This window comes from Fopius arisanus, unplaced genomic scaffold (assembly GCF_000806365.1).
Source record: "Fopius arisanus strain USDA-PBARC FA_bdor unplaced genomic scaffold, ASM80636v1 scaffold00037, whole genome shotgun sequence".
Classification (NCBI taxonomy): domain Eukaryota; kingdom Metazoa; phylum Arthropoda; class Insecta; order Hymenoptera; family Braconidae; genus Fopius; species Fopius arisanus.
In genome coordinates, this window is record NW_011887776.1 from 592,680 (window position 1) to 612,234 (window position 19,555).

The 19,555-nt window shown below is 39.0% G+C and overlaps 6 protein-coding genes across 8 annotated transcripts; 3 read left to right on the plus strand and 3 right to left on the minus strand.

Moving 5' to 3' along the window:
- Positions 1-453: 453 nt before the first annotated feature.
- On the minus strand, positions 454-1,952 carry LOC105266277 (abscission/NoCut checkpoint regulator). 2 transcript variants are annotated; one of them, XM_011304288.1, is made up of 4 exons: positions 1,793-1,952; positions 1,463-1,671; positions 845-1,349; positions 454-783 (listed from the first exon to the last, which is right to left on the minus strand). In XM_011304288.1, exons 1-4 carry the CDS (start codon positions 1,838-1,840, stop codon positions 598-600), a joined length of 948 nt encoding a protein of 315 aa, XP_011302590.1. In that variant the 5' UTR covers positions 1,841-1,952; the 3' UTR covers positions 454-597. The 2 variants fall into 2 exon arrangements, with proteins under 2 accessions (XP_011302590.1, XP_011302591.1); XM_011304289.1 differs by having other exon boundaries at positions 1,463-1,636; positions 1,793-1,890.
- A 92-nt stretch (positions 1,953-2,044) lies between these two features.
- Positions 2,045-3,342, plus strand: LOC105266279 (SUN domain-containing protein 1). Its single transcript, XM_011304290.1, has 5 exons — positions 2,045-2,440; positions 2,502-2,699; positions 2,779-2,946; positions 3,030-3,113; positions 3,208-3,342. Exons 1-5 carry the CDS (start codon positions 2,057-2,059, stop codon positions 3,340-3,342), a joined length of 969 nt encoding a protein of 322 aa, XP_011302592.1. The 5' UTR covers positions 2,045-2,056.
- A 22-nt stretch (positions 3,343-3,364) lies between these two features.
- Positions 3,365-5,257, minus strand: sta (stubarista 40S ribosomal protein SA). Its single transcript, XM_011304291.1, has 5 exons — positions 5,151-5,257; positions 4,725-4,887; positions 4,417-4,628; positions 4,055-4,342; positions 3,365-3,744 (listed from the first exon to the last, which is right to left on the minus strand). Exons 2-5 carry the CDS (start codon positions 4,855-4,857, stop codon positions 3,436-3,438), a joined length of 942 nt encoding a protein of 313 aa, XP_011302593.1. The 5' UTR covers positions 4,858-4,887; positions 5,151-5,257; the 3' UTR covers positions 3,365-3,435.
- A 321-nt stretch (positions 5,258-5,578) lies between these two features.
- Positions 5,579-7,047, plus strand: MBD-like (methyl-CpG-binding domain protein 2). 2 transcript variants are annotated; one of them, XM_011304292.1, is made up of 5 exons: positions 5,579-5,856; positions 5,930-6,071; positions 6,243-6,296; positions 6,506-6,751; positions 6,839-7,047. In XM_011304292.1, the coding sequence occupies exons 1-5, from the start codon at positions 5,717-5,719 to the stop codon at positions 6,935-6,937; spliced, it is 681 nt and encodes a 226-aa protein (XP_011302594.1). In that variant the 5' UTR covers positions 5,579-5,716; the 3' UTR covers positions 6,938-7,047. The 2 variants fall into 2 exon arrangements, with proteins under 2 accessions (XP_011302594.1, XP_011302596.1); XM_011304294.1 differs by lacking the exon at positions 6,243-6,296 and having other exon boundaries at positions 5,582-5,856.
- Positions 7,048-7,280: 233 nt separating this feature from the next.
- Positions 7,281-8,772, plus strand: Prosalpha5 (proteasome alpha5 subunit). Its single transcript, XM_011304295.1, has 3 exons — positions 7,281-7,410; positions 7,802-8,362; positions 8,437-8,772. The coding sequence occupies exons 2-3, from the start codon at positions 7,802-7,804 to the stop codon at positions 8,602-8,604; spliced, it is 729 nt and encodes a 242-aa protein (XP_011302597.1). The 5' UTR covers positions 7,281-7,410; the 3' UTR covers positions 8,605-8,772.
- Positions 8,773-12,044: 3,272 nt separating this feature from the next.
- Vajk4 lies at positions 12,045-13,722 on the minus strand. Its single transcript, XM_011304296.1, has 2 exons — positions 13,642-13,722; positions 12,045-13,462 (listed from the first exon to the last, which is right to left on the minus strand). Exons 1-2 carry the CDS (start codon positions 13,651-13,653, stop codon positions 12,305-12,307), a joined length of 1,170 nt encoding a protein of 389 aa, XP_011302598.1. The 5' UTR covers positions 13,654-13,722; the 3' UTR covers positions 12,045-12,304.
- Between the last annotated feature and the right edge of the window lie 5,833 nt (positions 13,723-19,555).

The following is a 19,555-nucleotide window of genomic DNA, read 5'->3' on the forward strand; positions in this document are numbered from 1 at the left end:
AGTATTTTTTCTTTGTGGATTATCCACAAATATGAAATTATAAGGATGACATCAGCGTTCCTCTTACAAATTTGGGGCTCATTATGTGGAGAAAATAATAAAGCTTAGATGCAGCCAAAATTCATAAGCTTGGATACAAATAATTTCAATGATGAGATAAACAGAACTTTTTAGTTATAACTTGAAACTGAATCTAATTAAAAATGAAAAATAGAGAAAATGGAGAACTCCCCGGAACAGTATCGCAGAAATTCGTGGGAGATATATTTTTTTTTTTGTTCAAAATGTCGAATAAAAGGAGATTTTTAAGTAAAAATTTGGCACGACAGCATAAGGAGACGTCTATAAATAGAGGGTTGCCACTTGGGATTGTAAAGGAGAGTAGGTGTTTTTGCGTCGCGACACTGACACGGCGTCGCTGGGAAATCCCCTGCGATTGATACCATCGTCAAATGAGTCATAAGAATTTTTATTTATTTTTTAAAATTCTATACAATTCAAAAGCCTCTGGATTCTTTCGTCCGAGCTTGAAGCATTAACAGCGTGATTAGAAAATATTTGTGTAGTAAAAGCATCTAGATGTATTTTGGACGGAATTCAATCTGGAATGGTTTTTCGTGTCTTCACTGGCACCGTTTTGTGTTTCTCCATTGCGTCGTGGTATTCTGTAAAACAGGTTGGACAATACAAGTCACCGGTGCAGCCAAGACACTGAACCAAATTCTTCGTTGCATCACATATTGCGCACTGCAGCTCTTCATCGGAGTCGTATTGAATAGGAACCTGATTTCAAATTAATATCATTACTTGTACTATTTCTATGAATTATTAATAGCGAGTTTACCTCCACCTCCATCTCCTCATCACCCTCTGCGACCCCATATTTTTTTTCCAGGACAGCTTCAGCAAGTGCCCTGGAAACGATATTCCTGGTGACAGTCGCCTCGTCGAGATCTTCGGGAATTTCTGATTTCGAGGGATCAATTCCCTTGAGTTTGCTCAGCCTTCGGTCAATATCTTCATCGACTTGTGCATCATGCTTCGAGAGCTCGAGTCTCTCCATGTACTCACGGATCAGGTCATCGGACTTTTGATCGTCTGACCTCGTGTCAAACTTGTAGACATTTGACGCCGGTTTATAATCGGGATCCTCGTCTTTGAGAAGAGCCAATCGCCGTCGAATCTCATCTGTGGTGACAGGTGGTGGCTTCTTATCTGCCTCTTTCAATTTCTTTAATCTTTCGACGATGGCTTGATCCTCTGGTTCTAATCCTGTTTTGAATTCGTCCCAGCGGTCCTGTTTATATATTACAATCGGGGGCTTCACTGGATTTCCCAAGGCTTCGAGCCTGAAACAGAGAAGCCACTGTTTAGTCAAGTATTCATCGAATAAGAACTATTAGTTGAATCGAATCGTTAATTAACGCCTCTTTAAAAAATCTGTGGAATAATTGATAATTACCTTCGTTCAATGTCGACAGTAGCCAAGGGTACGGATTCCTCTTCTGGAGTTGGTAATCCATCAGATCCAGCCCCTGAACTCTCTCCGGATTGTGACATTTGTTTATTGTAACAAGGACCACAGATTTTCTTCACGCTGTTATCTGTCAGCTTACACTTGTACTTGAGGCATTTACTGCAGTAAGAAAATCCACATTTCGGGCATCCATTCTGATCCAATGAGGAATCGAACGTTTCGAGCAATTAATTTATTTAAAAAAAAATAAGCCGAAGTAATTTGACAGATGAGCTAACCTCATCGTTCATTAACAAATGAATTTTGTTGTCTCACCTCGCGTGTGAAGAATGAAAATTTACTCTGGCACGAGGTGCACGACATTATAGATAACCACCAGATTTTCAATATTTATTTCAATAAATATTGCACAATTTTATGAGAGAATTCGTTGGATATTACTGCGACTTATTTGTTGCTGTGAATTAATCAGCTGACTGATCTGTATTATCGATGGAGTCTCGTCCTGGAGGAGATTTGAAATTTTTGGAATGACGATACACTCACTGCATCAATCAACATTCAGTATTGGAATAAAAAATGGGAATTACCAAGTGCCAAAAAGTTGTGAGAAGCTTCAGTTTCAATGATTTTCATAAATCCTCTATTGGACCAGCAATTTTGGATAAACAGAATCCCTTCATGCGTATTCTAGAAATCGATTTATTGGTTTTATTAACAGTGGGATACTATTTTCGGAGATTCACTCGAGCAATTAAACCCATGCTGAGATTAATCATGACTGCGAGCTTTGGAATTACCTTGTTATTGACTGCTTTATTGATCCACTCCTCTTTAAATCGATCGTCCTCCAGAGAACTGGTAATTACTGGACAGTGGCAGAATACTAATTACTTGATGCAACTGGAACTGGAACGATTGAAAATTAAGACTTTGAGTCTGGAACTGACAATTAGGAAAATGGTGCGTCTCTAGAAATTATCTTCGACATTTCGGTTCATTTTAGGAAATTATATAATTCCAGAATTTCCAATTAAACGCAATACGTTCGCATAGCAAAAATCATCATGAAATTTTAGCGGATTTTGCTTCAGAGTCTGCTGGAGGCTCGATCGTTGACACTCCTGGAACAGAATCGTACCATGACCAGAATCAAATTTTCCGATTATTCGGTATTCCAATCTGGAAACCCAATTATTTCACTCCTCGTAAAGTCATTCAGGTATACTCACGAAAAAATGAGTAAGAGATAAATTGTATTCCTTTACGATATTAAAAATAATTATAATGATTGTCCGTAGCCATGGAGTCAAGCTGGAGAATGCTGGGCATTTCATGGCACTCAAGGAAAAATTGAGATCGAACTCGCGTATTCAACGTACGTCGATAGAGTGACTTTGGAACATATTTCGGCTAGTGCATCATTGACTGGGAACATTAATTCAGCCCCTAAAGAATTTTATGTTCTTGTAAGATGATTTGATTGAATTGGAAATACAGACAATCAAATTCGACTTCATTTCCACACAGAATTAACTAATTATATTTCCAGGGAAAATTTATTGACGAATATGTGGAAATCGGTCGATTTGTATACGAAATTCTAGGACCTCCGTCTCAAATGTTTCAAATTACGGTATTATCATTTTATAAATTTATTAAATGGAAATGATTTCTCAATTCAATTGGACACTAATAATTGAAAAAAATTGGATCTCTGTTGCTTTTAGGAGAAAGGTGTGCAGAATAGACCAATTAAACATATCATGCTGCGAATCATCTCCAACTGGGGAAATCCTGATTACACATGCATCTACCGTTTCAAAGTCCACGGAAAAATCTCTAACGACGTGGAAAATGTGTAGAATAAAATATAAATAATTAATAAGAGAAGTTAGTTTTGTCCTGTTTATTATATTCTCATACAAATTTGCGTCTCAGTGTCAACGAGAATGTCATTACGACCATTTCTCGGCGGCAGATCCACCCCAGTTCTGAGCTGGTGCTTGGGCAGCAGGAGCTGGTGCTGGAGTGGCAGACCATTCGTCTTGTACCTGGGTGGCCCAGTCGCTGGCAGGGGCAAATGCAGCTGGAGCTGGAGCTGGTGCAGCAGCTGGTGCTGGGGCAGAATCGTCAGCCCAGTTTTCAGGTGCTGGAGTTGCATCAACCTCATTGCCCCAGCCAGGGTCAGTCGATGCTGGCTCAGCTGGAGTAAATTCTTTTGGCGGTGGAGCAATTTCCTTGGCTGCTTGCTCTTCCTTCTCAGCCTGTGTCATTCATATTTAGGCCAGATTAGATATTGATAATTCCATCATTATAACGAGTAATCATTTTCCAGAATGTCAGAAAAGATTAAGCCATATTAATCAGCACTGGGACTTATGAATTACAAATTTCTCATCATTTAAGGACCGGTATATCAATTAAAAAATATCCAAATGTAAATACAACTGTCAATTACATTTTGGTAGAAACTTTTAAAAACCATTTTTGTTTTTTTTTCAATTTTTTTTTGACGAATTCAATTACGAGATCAATTGCTTTTTGAGAACCGATTAAATTCCAGAGAAAACGCACCTCCTCAGGATCTCTGTAAAAGAACAGATCGACGACAACATCCCATTTGGATTCGCGTGGGATTGAGCCACGAAGACGGAGTACTTCACGTGCCAACAACCACCACATGAGACCGATACTGTGCAGACTCTTGGTGTTGCATGGAATGGAAATGTCAACGAATCTGAGGGGTGAATCAGTGTTGCAGAATGCAATGACTGGGATGTTGACGTAGCTCGCTTCGGTAATGGGCTGGTGGTCGGATGCTGGGTCGGTGACAATCAGCAGACGAGGCTCACGGAAAGCAGCCTGAAATGAGAGCATCAGCATCATCAATTCATCGTCAGAGGATTGCCTTTAAAAAATAGTCGACTGTATTTTACTTGGATCTGATTGGTGAATGCACCAGGGGTGAATCGTCCAGCAATGGGTGTAGCTCCAGTGTGCGCTGCAAACTTGAGGACAGCCCTCTGTCCAACGGGCCTGGAGCTGATCACGAAGACCTCACTGGGGTGTTCAATAGCGACAATCGCACGAGCAGCCAAGAGAAGTTTCTCCCATGTACGACGGAGATTGATGACATTCACTCCAGCACCTGGAAAAATTATATTTTCATCATCAGACCTGTTCCACAGCTAGTCACGTATTTCTCATATTTTTACTATGCATCCGTATTTTTTTTATTATTCACCGTCCACACGACGTTTGTAGACATACTGCTCCATTTGGTAATTGACGTTCTCAGAACCCAAATGGGTACATGCCGCCAACATTTTCGTAACATCATCCTCTTTGAGGGACAACACATCTAGTCCTCCCGACATCGTTCCGTTGTGGTTGAACTACGAATCAACCTGTGGATAAATTCATGAATATATGACTCTTGAATGACTCGGTGCACGGTTAACCCTACAAAAATCGAACTATTGGAGGTTGTGGTGCTCCACGTGTTGTGTTCCAGCACAAAAGTATCCACTCAAGGGATATTATCTGTTCTGCACGTGATTTCGTTAATGATTCGGATAATTGAGGGTTACAGGTATCACATTCAAATGCTTTATTTATCCAGGAGGAATTATAAATGTCGTATAAATGAAATTTAAATGTTTTAACCTACGTTTTGGGATGCCACTTGGGAGACTTCCTATGTGGAAAGAACGTACGGAAGTCGGCCATGATGGAATTTTAGTAAGTACTCCTTAATCAATAAAATTACTGATTTCAGATAAAAAAAACGACGATAAAAAACCATTTTCTCGGGTATCTTCCTCTCAACAGTAAATAATCAATTATATCAAATAAACTTTCCATGCAACCCCTTTTTTTACTAACTTTGAAAAAATTTCTACAGCCGATGCTTTTTTGCGGGAATTATGAGTTGGCAATTCCATTAATTAACATGAACTTATTATAAGTTTCTCCGCTCACTCTGGAATATATTTCTTGTTTGTAGAATTGCAATTAATTAATTTATGGAATGGGAACAGAATCGTGAGGAATGTATTTTGAAAAAAATGCGTATTTTTTTTGTGTAAACGGTGTAAACGCACATTGTTTCCCCCACCGTTCACCCCGTTGGTTTCAATATGGCGGATGGTAGTTGACATTCACCCTCGGAATTGTTGACTTGTCGAGTTTCACCGCAATTGATCAACAATAACAAATATCGACGGATAATTCAAGATGAATATGTCAGTGGAAAAGAGAAAATATCCATCAGCTTTGCCGACCAATTGGCCAACGAGAGATGAGACCACTAGGAAAACACAGAATCAACTCTCCTCATTGTCCAACTCTGGTAAAGTTGACGTTTACTACTACAGGTACATAATTATCGTTGTAAACAAATTACATTGACGATGAGAATTTTTTGAACATGAATTCATGAATTTCTAGTCGAGGAGTGAGAAATGACACATCTTTAGTTCCCCCGATAAGACAGACAGCCTCGATATTCAAACAACCAGTGACGATTTTCAAAACTCAGGAGGGAAAAGTCAAGGATATCAAGCATGGAAATCAAGAAAAGCCAAAACAGGTATTTAAAATTTTCCCCCAGCTGTGAATAATGTACATAGTCCCTGATATACATTGTTTTCACCTGTGAAATCCCGAGTAATTGATCAAATCATGGAACTAATGAGACTAGGAGGTTTATGTGCGATAAACTTGAATTATGGAAAATCTATGAACTAATTCGTGACTTTAGGATGGGGCCGATAAAACTGACAGCAAGTATGGCTCCCAAGATAAGCCAAAACAGGTAAACTAACTTGGCACGATAAATCATTCTCCAGCTAGCAGAAAAAATAAGTCAGAGTCATGAAAGTTGCATGTGGTTCACAATAACAACCATGTAGATTTTAACGTCCCATTACCTAAACGTTTACTGCACTGTCAATTGATAATTAAATTCAGTCAAGTAGGGAGAAATCTATATATTGGTGATTATTGTTTTTACAATACTTTCAGTTATTCTGGGAGAAAAGATTAGAGGGGCTGAGGGCATGTGATCCCGATGGCTATGAATTCGATGGTATGGATTTACCGAAGACACTGAAGCCAGTTGGACCTTATATTACTGAAGAAACTCTTCTCCAGAGTGTCGCCACAGCCCTCCACGTCTCCTCACAGCCAGTCACCGGACAAACGGGTTCCAAATCTTCCTTAGAAAAAAATCCCGGGGTATTCCTGAATCCAGAACAACCTCTTGTACAGGTAAATCCTCGAAATTCTCTCAATTCCCTCAACGAATTATCCAAAATTATCCAGCTTTAAATTATTTTTTCCTTATTTCCTCCACAGGCTGTCGCAATAGCTGATGATGATATTAAAAGGCAAGAAGACCGAGTTGCATTGGCCAGACAAAAACTTCAAGACGCCTTACGTACAGTTTCGACATAAATTCGAGTAATTAACTAGACAGATTTCATTAATCATCGTGCTCATTCATAATTTTCATACCTAAGTTAATAATTATATAAATAAATCATTTCCACATGAAACAAAAACAATCGAATAAAATATTCATTGAATATACAAAATCATGACAATTGCCTGGCGTTTTTAATGGTTCGTCATTCTCGTCGAGCTAATCAGTTATTTTATAATCTTCATCACCTACTAGGTCTTCTATATTTTTTATTTTTACGATCATTCGTTAAAAAGTGGAAAAAAAATTTGATTCCACTAGAAGTTCTCGTATTTTTCAACTCCACAGATAATAAACCGACTGAGAGGACTGTCTCACATTGTCGTATACTCCGTTTGCACTATATCCCATTATTTCTCCATCTCTGTTCGTGACTGGCGTTTGTGACAAGTTCGCTTTATTTTATTTAAATCTAGCTGCAATAAATAAAGGAGACAATAGCAAGGTAAATTATAAAATTTCCTATTGTTTAATTACCGTATTTAAATATTTGAAGTTTTTCATAGAATGATTTAATAATTTCAGCATTGAATTCGGCTTTTGCCGTGTCATTCTCACCCAAACAACTCCCCGATTACTTTATTCATTCTCATGAATTCAAACTATTTGTTAACTTCATAATATAAATTAATTAACGAATTAATCTCCGTTGTTTCCACCTGTTTTGTAATTTATTATCTGCATTATATATTTTTTTTTCAGTATATAAGACCTTAACCTCCAAAAATGGGAAATCACATTTTGTGATTAGTTCAAAATTATTAATCCATCAGCAAAAAATTAATTAATGATGGAAATACATGAACAACAATTGGACAATAATCTTAAAATTTCAGATGTTCTTAACACGTTCAGAATACGATCGCGGTGTGAATACATTCTCCCCAGAGGGTCGTTTGTTCCAAGTGGAGTACGCAATCGAGGCGATAAAGCTCGGTTCGACAGTCATCGGGATATCCACCTCCGAAGGAGTGGTTTTAGCAGCAGAAAGGCGTATAACATCGCCTCTGATGGAGCCAACGACAATCGAGAAGATCGTCGAAGTCGATAAGCATATTGGGTGCGCTGGATCTGGCCTGATGGCTGACTCGAGGACCATGATCGATCGTGCTCGTGCTGAATGCCAGAATCACTGGTTCATCTACAACGAGAAGATGAGCGTTGAGTCTGTTGCCCAGGCGGTGTCCAATTTGGCTATACAATTTGGGGACAGTGATGACGATGGTAGTGCTATGTCGAGACCCTTTGGTGTTGCTATCCTATTCGCTGGAATTGATGAGAAGGGGCCACAGCTCTTCCACATGGATCCATCAGGGACTTTTGTCCAGTTCGATGCTAAGGCCATTGGCTCGGGGAGTGAAGGTGCACAGCAGTCACTTCAAGAAGTCTTTCATAAGGTATTTAGGATGATGATCATCACGACTATTACTATCATTTTCATTCAAACTGGTAAAATAATTTTTATTTTCAGTCCATGACTCTGAAAGAAGCCATTAAAGCAACGATAACAATTTTGAAACAAGTTATGGAAGAGAAATTGAATGAAACAAACATTGAGCTCATGACGATGACACCGGAGGCCAAATTCCACATGTTCTCTAAGGAGGAATTGCAGGAGGTGATTAAGGACATTGCTTGAATAAAATTTTTACTTACATTTTACAAAAATTGTTAATTAAGAGAAGCAAGAAGTTATCCCGCTGCACTATTCTTCATCAGTGAACATCGACGGTTCCGTTAAAACTCCTTTTTTCATACATGAAAATGATAATTAACTTAAATAAAGCCACTGAAATGAATCCAGTCACTGGGTGGAACGATTCTCTATAAATTTCAATGCCTCATACCTTACAATCAATCCTGAAATCCATACTTGGATTCTCCCGAGACTAGTTAATTGTAGAATTTAATTTTAATTGCCGTATTTATTCCACATGCACAACTGAGCGTGCGGAACGAATATCTATATGACACGATACGTGAATGAAGCATTTTCGCTACAAAGTAATCTCAGATATTGCCACTGTTAGAATGATTGCTATTAATTCCATTTATGAATTATTCTATCGTCCAGGCTATTGAGTGGGTAGCAGTAACTGCTGAAGAATCAGCAAGACTGAGTACCAGTAGCAGATCGTCCTCAAGTCCTAGTCCTTTCCTGACTCCAGTCGCTTCAGTCCTGAGTGGATACTGAAGCAATTGCCTATGAAGATCTTCAAATCCCTCAATTATTAATATAATTATTATTCATATGTCCGGTACGTCCTAAATTTCTCCGCAATTCAATAAATAAAATGGATTCCTAAAATTCATAATTTTCATACATGTCATACGATGCTAAATAATTTTCCAAGTAAAATTAGAGAATGAAAAGTTGAACGATTGAAATATTTTCATTCGAGAGTGAAAATCTATTTAGGTCTCTATTATTGGGCCGCCTCTCTGCGGAGTGGAATGGAGGATCCCATTAAAATCAACAAAACCTCAACCGAATAACAAAAAGTGAGAAAATAAAAGTGGATGGGTGAGTTAACATTCGATTACGAGACGCAAAGCTTTTCAATAGTCCATATCTGGAATCAATAATTAATTTCAATGGTAAAGCTCACTGTGGTGGATTGGTGAAGAGTAGTTTTGGTGGGAATGGGAGAGAATGAGGAATGGGGATGGATCGGTTTTCTCGCCAATGCTGCAGAGCTCGACGCTGCGATGTCCCGATAACGCTTCCCTTTTTATCCCGTTACTCGGGGACCTGTGGGAGGGCAAGTCAAGCTCGCCAGATTATTGGATATTATTCCATTTCAAGCGTTCAATCCCGAGTACGATTCGCTCATACTCTCTCCATTTTCCCTCCAGTTTCAATTTCATCCCTTCTGGATGGGCTTTTTCGACCACTCCTATTTTAAACGTCACCTCGATTCCCATGGACGCCACCCCAGAAATTTGTACCGACTCACTTCAATTTATTAATGAAAAGTGGTGGTTTGTACTCCAAAATTTTCGAAACTCCTTTCATCACCGAAATTTAATTATTGAATTAATAAACAGATTTTTCCATCCGCACATAATAATTATTAATCATCTGCATTGGGAGTGCGCATAAAGGTCTCCATCGAAATTATTGACGTAATCTCCACAATTGGAGAAACTCCACGGGGATAGTAGGGGGAGGGATAAGCCGAAGAAAAGGTTGGGAATAGACAGCAAAGTGCGGGGGATGAGGGGATGAGGGGATGAGAGGATGAGGCACTCAGTGGAAGAGGTACTCTGTAATTAACGGGGGGCTGGTGGTAGATAGTCCCGTTGGAGTACAACCCTGAGAATCCCTGGGGAGCCGATCCCGCTTTCGTATCAGACACCGACACTCTCCAGCATTCAGCATCTCTCAGCCTCAGCCTCAAACCCATGGACTATACGGAGCGAAGCCCTCCCGTTCAAGTTTCGCTACGATAATTGCCTTCGCTTCACAGTCTCGCCGATATAGTACCCTCAATCCACTCCATCTCTTCATCTCCAACCCCACTTCATCTCTCTCTCACTCATCACAATCGCTAAATTCCCCTTACGTCCTTCGCCCTAAACAATCATTTACTGAAAAAAAAATCATAATTCTGCCAAAAAATCGTCTGATAATCTCTCAGATAAACCCGACTGGCCCTCAAGTCCTGACACCTGTCTGTGATTAATTTCCCTTTTTTGTTTCTCCATGTATAATTCTATCGCACATTATTAATCTTCAAAAATGTGAAACCCTAATGGTTATTAAATTGCGAAATACGGGAACGAATTTTTGCGAGAGGGCTTCACTGACTTTAGACTCACTCGGTCTTTTCGTGGAACGTGGAGAATCGGTTAGGGGAATAGGTTAATAATGGTGAGTGAAAAAGAAATAAAATTGAATAAGAGGCAAGTGAAATATGAAAGGGAAACGGACACGGCTTGACGCCACCGCGAGTTGACTTCCTCGTTTATTAGTAACACACGTTAGCTGGTAGAAAACCGGAAGTTTGCAAGTTATATCCAACATAGGAAGAGACTGATACTTACGTGGGCTATAATTTACGGATGGTAGAATCGTCGCACTTTATTTTTTATTTTTTCATATTTTTCCTCGTACCGCCACTTTCCCAAGTGCCAAGTGAAAATCACTTAAAAAATGTCTCATTAAATTTAATTAATTATCCAGGCTTTTTGCATGAAAGCTACGGCGGGTGATCACTGACCGTGCAATTGATTCTCCATTTTCTCATATTTCGATATCGCATGAATTACCAGTACTAACCAGTCGACGAGAGATACCCGAAGAAATTCTCGTGAATCGTTTTCTATATTCACGATTAAAATGGGTAATCGAACAGATGTCTGCAGAAATCGCGGATATTTTCAGCCTTTCACTTTCAGTTTTTTATGTAAAAACAATTGGAATACTGACGATTTACATTTGTACTCGATTTATTTTCATTAGGATTATGAAGAATTTGCTCATATCTTGATGTGCCAGCCGGACTCGACGATGAATTTAATTCGTGACCATTGAGAATTGCAATAACGGGCTATTAACGCGATTACGGTGGACTGAGGTATGTAAGAGGAGATTTGAGATGCCATTTTCCACGCCTGTTGAATGAGAAAAGTGCAAGTCCAATGAAACAAATACCCATACAACAAACTTTTGCTTACTGCTCTGAGAAACTACGAGTGAAAGCAACATACACTTTCATGGATAGACTATTACAGACTGGCCAGTCAACTGTGCACAGCAAGAATGAATTTGCTCGAAAGAAAAGAAAAACCATAATTTCATAGATTTGCTACTTAATCGTAAAAAGGTTGGGCTTCGTATCGTTAAATTCTTATCAAAACGAAAGTGCCAAACCAGGAAGCGTCGACACTATTAAACAAAAAAAATAGCAATAAAGGATGTCCGTTCTCCATTTTCGCCGATTGCAAATAGACCTCACTATTCACTCGACATCGTATAATTAATAGACGTCTTTCACTACCCAGTGAGGACAAAAATCAACTCTAATTACACACATCCTGGAAGTGAATGAAGATTTATTAAGAACTCCTCTGTCATTCGGTAATAATTCTTCTTTATTCAATTTTATTTATAGTACAAAAATATAAAATTCATCCTTTGGAGCTCCGCGTGTTGACACATCATTTTTCTACAGATTATATTACATAATTGAGAGAAGAGAGACAGGGGGGGGGGGATCGATGGAGAAGCTGTACTCGCTGCTTCAATCCTCGGTGCATGAAAATACAAATCACACATAAAAATCTCTGGTCTTCAATTTTAACAATACAAATTTAAAAAAAAAACACAATTTTAATTAATGATGATACTCGCCACCTTCTGAGCCGTAAGAAGGTTGAAAACCGGCATGACCTCCGCCATATCCCCCGCCGTATCCCCCGCCGTATCCACCGGTGTGATCACCGCCCAAATCACCACCACCAAAATCACCGTGCTGCTCACCACCGTAGTGTCCATGATGCTCTTCATGATGCACATGAACAGGTACAGGATACGGTACTTTAACGGGAACAGGTACCTCCTTTTCAACCGGCACCGGTACTTCCTTCTCGATAAAGTACGGCTTATCAACAGGTACTTTAACAGGTACCGGCACTGGTTTTTCAACGGGTACTGGTACATGCTTGTGGACAGTATAGGGCTGTGGTACAGGTACTTTAACAGGTACTGGATATGGTTTCTCAACCGGTACAGGATACGGCCTGTCAACAGGTACTTTGACCTCGTAAGGCACCGGTTTGTCAACAGGTACAGGATACGGTTTTTCAACAGTAACTGGATATGGTTTTGGTACATGCACTGGATATGGCCTGTCAACTGGTACCTTGACTTCGTAAGGCACTGGCTTCTCAACAGGATACGGCGCTGGTACAGGTATCTTCACTTTGACTGGATAAGGCACGTGCTTTTCAACAGTGTAAGGCTGGGGAACGGGTACTTTAACCGGTACTGGTACGTGCTTTTCAACAACGTAAGGCTGTGGTACGTGAACCTTCACCTCGTACGGCCTGTCAACCGGTACTTTAACTTCATACGGTACTTTCTTCTCAACGGTGTAAGGCTGGGGGACGTGGACTGGTACTTTGACAAATACCTTAACTGGATAGGGCACGTGCTTCTCCACTGTGTAAGGCTGTGGTACACCAACTTTTACCTCGTACGGCACATGTTTCTCAACCAGATAAGGTACGTGCTTCGTTACTTCAACTGGCACTGGTATTTTCTTCTCAATTGTCACCGTTTTGACGTGCTCCTCGTGACCATGCGACTCATAACCACCCCCAAATCCACCACCCAGGTCTCCATAACTGTGGCCTAGTCCACGTTTTTCTGTTTTCTTCACTGATTCACCCTCCACCGATGATTCATCCATCTTCTTCGAGGCAGATGCCTCCTCGCTGTACACCCAGGTACTCTGAGAGAGTGCCAGGAGTGCCACGAGGGCTAATTCAATCTAAAATATCGGATTAATTAAATTATTGAAATCATCATTGAAACTTCTTCATGATTCAACAGTCGGGCAGGGGTTCATTGTTGATTTTCGAGGTGGCGGGGTAGTTTCACTCAAATTTTTAAGGATAGGTGGAATTTTATCTGCTCTCTGTTAATTTTCACTATATATTTTCAACTCACCTTTGTTTTCATTCTGCTGCTTACGTGTGTTTTTAGTGTGGCGCTTAACCACTGACTGAACCGCTTCGTTTTCTACGTCTCAGCCTTATATACCCAACGGCATAATAGCCTGGCACTTTCCCTGCACCTCATCACTTATATTATATGTTTCATATATGTTTATTCGATGGTGGATAAATATCTGAAGCGATCGCATTCGAAAGAGATGTCACATATTGGGAAATGTTGATTCGTCGTAATTCGTACGGTATTCCCTGATGATTTTTGGATTTCAAGGAGCTAGATAACTAGAGATTAAATATCTGTAACGCGCATGTAATTCTATGCTCTCGGTGAAGGAAGTGTGTACGGTGTGTAGATACAATAAAAAATTCAAGTTCCAGGATTTACACTTTCCAAATTCCATTTTTAATTATTTTTATGCAATACCAGCGCGAGGATTATTCAGTGTTCGTCTTTGAATGGCATAATTGAATTTAAATAATAAACTGTGGGATAATCGGGAATAATAATCAATTGTGTGACGCAATGGCTGTCGTATTGTTTATTGCTAGGTTTATAATCTCAGGCAGTTTTGTAATTAATTTTTATTTGTGTAACTTTTGGTCAGTCGGGGGTACAATTGAAGATGAGAGTTTTTAATTAAGGCACATCCGAATATGGATGAACTTTTTAAAGATGATAATGTGGTGCAATAAAAACACGTTTTTATCAGGGAAAGTGAGGATGGCCCTCGCTGAGTTATGGATGTCGCAATTTTTATGGAAATCAGTTCGAAATTCGAGATCGGAGATCCCGGGTCACTCTGAATACTCATTCCTTATTCGCGTTTATAAAAAGAAATTAATACTCTCCCCTATAGTACAGTGAAAAGAATATTTTATCGAGACAATTTTTTTCCGGGGAAATATTCCAGTTTTCCACCAGAAATTTACGCTTTCCCATTAAAAAAATACTACTAAAAATATATTGTCACACATTAATTTTCTTTGGATAAATTAATATGATTATTGTCTAGAGAAAATTTGTTCGCGATAATTCGAAAATTTCTCGTATTGTCTGCTGTTAAATGAATTCAATCACACGATCTCTTCCGTGAAAATTCGTTTTCGGCAGAAATAATTTTTCCTTTCACGAGTAACACGTTGAAAGGAAAAGTTGCCAGTAGTAATCCCCCGACTAGCTCACAAATTAATTCTGAAATATGATAATAGCCCCTGAAATTTGTCTAAATTAAAATAGTTACATAAATTCATTCCGATGCTGTCCTTTTCCTCGACGGTAAAATTTCCCATTCCGCTACCTAAATGATAATTTTCCTATTTTTCCCATTGGAAGACATCTCCAATGGGAAGTGAATTCGATTCTTCAGCTCATCCGGAAGGTTTTGCGGAAAAATATCTGTCGTAATCCATTCCATTCTTGTTTGCAATGAAAAGCTAGTGAGTGCAAGGCACTTGAGCATTTAACATTAGCTGTAAATCCGTCTGGACGACCTAGAAGTGAGAGCTCGGGTGTTCCATAAAGACCGGCTCTGGTTATAAACCAAAACAAATCCCATGTGTTTGCTAACACTTTCTTCATTAGCCGCCTATCAATTCTTCCTCAATTTTTTCCACATTTCACTCCATTTCGTTACGTAAAATCCGTATTCCAATTAATCATCCCCCGATATTATAAATTGCATCCGGTGTACAATATTATACATCGAAAGCCCTTCAGGCATTTCCTCCAATTACAAATTACAACTTAAAAAATTTCATTGCAATCAAATAATCACTCATTTAATTATGCGAAATTATGTTCACAATTTTTAATCATTTACAGTTAATTAATCTTCAAGTTTGAACATAAAAATTGATGTTTAAATATTTCTCTTGACTAACCGAATATTTGGTGAAAATATATTTTTTCCTTCGTACGCGTGGAATATCTAATGCATTGTTCAGAGCGTGTTTAATACCATTGCATGTACGGCAACCATTTTGCCTCCCCCTCCCCATTTCACCTTCGTCTCCTCCACGACGTGTTTAATCGTGATAAGTGGTGCATTTGAGTGATTAATGGTTTTTGCACTGAGTGTGATATCTGGGGAACAGGAATTGAAATTTTGAAGATGACGCAAATAAAAATATCAAATTCTCTACCCGAGTGCATCAGCTTCGCTGAAAAATTTCGATTGATAGTACTTAGTGTACTTAGCGCATGCATATCGGTAATTGGAAACTTTTACGTGTTTGCGTGTATTTATAATTCATTTGAATTACCCAGCCGTGAATCCGAAGGGAATTTTCTACCGCACAATTCCCGGGACTCAGTGCTGATTTAGCAAAAAATATTTCTTTTGCATTTGTTAAGTTTTATTTATTTATTCTATCGATCTACTACACTTGGATGATTTCAAGTGCATCTGATGTGTTGACATTGAGAATTATTTATCGAGATGAAACCAATGCGTTACGGAGACTGGTATTTATGATTGGATTGGGTGAAGGTTTATGCAAATTTATCGCGGTTTACGCGGATTGAAGGTGAAATTTTTCCGAGGGGATAACATACTCATCAGATCGGCGCCAATCACAGAAATCGGTTGATTTCATTGAGCTCTCTCGAGGCCAATTGAAATATCCGGGAAATACCAGAGGTGTCCAACGTTTTTATTTATTTTCTCAATCATGTCGATAAAATAATTCAATTAAATCAATAATAATAATAATGATTATTATTATTATTGGATTATTCAACTGAATCGTGAGCAACTTTATTTTCATTTTAATTGCGAACTCTGTCTTTATGTGATATGAAATCAATTGAAATCGGTGAAATCTCGTGATTTCCGAACTGATTTTATGACTTTATGACTCGATAAATAAATACTAGAGAAATTATTCTCTTGATATTAATTCCGGAGATTTTTTTAAGTCGTCAGATGTAAAATTGAATAGTTTTGAATTCGCGGGGTTCTTCAATTTTTTTTTGGGGGGAATTTTTGATGTTTTTTTGAAGTATCAAAGTACATGTAATTCGAATTTCATGCTCCTGCGTACTAATGCCTGAGTAACACGGAATTTGATGATTTGGCGACGGTCTTGACTCTGGCAATGGTAATTGAGATGTCTCTCAGTGCCTGATGCCTCATCCTGCCTGACGTAATTACAAACGCAACAAAAAAGTGAAAAAAATTCTGGAATATAAAGCACCCGCGTGTTTCACTATTTTTTCTCTTTGATCTCTCGAATTGAGGAACTGTCGCTCCATAATTGCAGGTGACCTGTGACAAGCTGTATAATTTTCCACGGAATAAACCGAGTCACTTGATGGAAGAAAAATCCGGCTTTTCATTCAATGGAAAACCGTTTATTTTTGTTGCACCTGCACCAGAGCAAACGACAAAAGAGAAAATTTTGACTTGTCCTGGTGGTGAATGCACCTGCATGTTAGCCTCGCAAATAGTTTGGCTCTTTCATATTTCGGGAGGGATTGTACCTAAACCTCGATACCTAATGCCCCCATGGTCATCCCTTTTGGGTTCCTCAGAAGATGCCCCGGGCACGTGCCTTCCCACTTTCGTGACTTCTCCCTCAATTACAGACTCGCCATTGTCTTTTTTTTTCTCCCTCGACTAATCAAAATTTTTAATCTCCACAAGTATTTCTTCAAACCAGAAAAAAATACTAATCTACGATGAAATACCAATGGTATTGGACAGAGTGTTCAGGAAATATTTCAAACAATGAGTATTTCAATCGAATTATCGTAATTACAAAGGACTTAAGTCCGTTAAATAATTAATTAATGGTTAATAACCGGTATTGTGTATGACTGGATATTAGGTAAAGAAGATAATTGTTAAGCACCTGCTCATGTAATTTGATCAGTGGTCGATGTATTACGCGAATGTTGCTGTGTACAAGGTGTCGTGATTATGTTTAACTGGGCTGGATTCAATGGTACATCAGTACTGTATAACTTGCAAACCAGATCGGGCCATCCGATCCAATAGCCAATTACCGAGAGACACGACGTACATCCGGTATTTAAACCCCGTCATGTTCTAACGGATACAACACTAAACATGTTTCCCCAAATGCTGCGTACACTGCCAGTCATTAATCTAATTCCACTGACCACTAAATATTTTTCACGAAATTATCGGTTTACTTCTCAAAATATTTCATTATAATTCTGAAACAGAAACATACCATAAATTGAAGTTCAATTATTTTTTGAATATTTTCCTCCATTTTCACTGAATTTAAAAAATCGGTGTTTCAATTTTCTCTGTTATAAATTTGATTTAATCCGTTTTCCAAAATTCAAAGTGGAATTGCAGTTTTTTTTCGGAGTATATCAAACCCGTGAAGATTTTTTTTTTTTAAATAAAAGAGTGATGGAGTATAAATGCGTTGAAAAATGCGAGACGATCGGGACAATTGGCCTCGTGCCTTATGAATAAAAAACAACGTGATATTACCACCGCTTATTAAACGAGCAATTGGAGGAAGGGTTTGCGTGGTTAGTCCTGGCATATTGTCCCAGGGAGAAGTAGAAATTAATAACACCCTTTGTGTCGGTGTGTCGATACAATAGCGAGAACCACGCGATTTGTGCGACTCACCGTTCGTTTTTTCGGGTCGCATTAGAAGATACTCATCAACCCATCCTATCCCTCATTATACTCCTCACATAATAGGTAATAATTATCGATTTAATAACGCGGACCAATGGAGGATCTCCTGATCTCTTCTGACAGAAAAAAAAAAACAATTCCACCTTTTTGCGGATGGAACACACATTGAGACACTCGCGACGAAAGTTTGAGCTGTCGGCGTTGAAATTCGAAAAAAAAAATCCTGATAAATAAAAAAAAAATAAAAACAAATGGGAAATATAGGGTGATTCCGGTTGAATCAACTTTTTCTCGCTCTGCGTGCTACAAAATGATGAATGACGTCTGATTACCGCAACTCTATACTGATAAACTCGATGTGAAGGAGCGGACGTGTATCTCGTAATCGAAACGATCAGTAATGAATTTTATGGGAGCTAGGCTCTACAAGTGGTTTGAGGAGGGGAAAATAAAATGAAGGGCTGACTGGGTTGTAACATAAATGTGAAGAAGTGATGGTGTCGCGTGGCTGGCACACGACCAAAGTCCTGACTCTTAGCAGCACCTCCAACGACTCCACCCAAAATCCACCCAATGCAAGTTGAGGATTAAGTATCGAAGTAATGGCTCTGGATTTTTCTGTCGCATCTGCCTAAATGGCCTATGATCAGAGGAGGCAGCTCGTACGATCGATGATGAGTTTGAAAATATTATGGTCCATGGAACGATCGTGGAGCTGATCCCTTATACATTCAAGGGATCATTACCCTGGATGTCCCCCAGAAGCTTGTCTCCAGGCACTTTTTTCCTCGTACTTTAGTCAACTAGTTCTCTTAGTCCTCTTATTTGTAAAATAACCATGGACTTTTGAATAATTCTTGTTTGATAAATGAAGAGGAGTCCGAGACTCACTGGTATTTCCGTAATTATGAAGGATTTATCTCTCGAGGAGCCAAATAAAATTAGCCAAGTGGTTAATTTCCTGCTTGCCCACCGTCATATCGAAGAAAGGATTCTCGTTCTGACGGGGTATCGTAAACATTCATGATCCATGGAGTTAATTACTCACAGTAATTACTCGGCTTGCAAAAGACTCGCGGAGGAAATTACTCAAGCGAGTACCATCTTGTATCGTTTTTCAATTCCCGAGGAATAAAACATTTTCACTGTACATTTTTTTTTTTGTCTTGTTCTCATCGTGGCTTAGGTGGTTGGCAGGTGAATTGCAGGCAACTGTCGCCTCCGAGGCAAAATCAAATTCTCGGTTTTTTGCCGGGCAAAATCCCCCCGCAATCGCATTAGAGG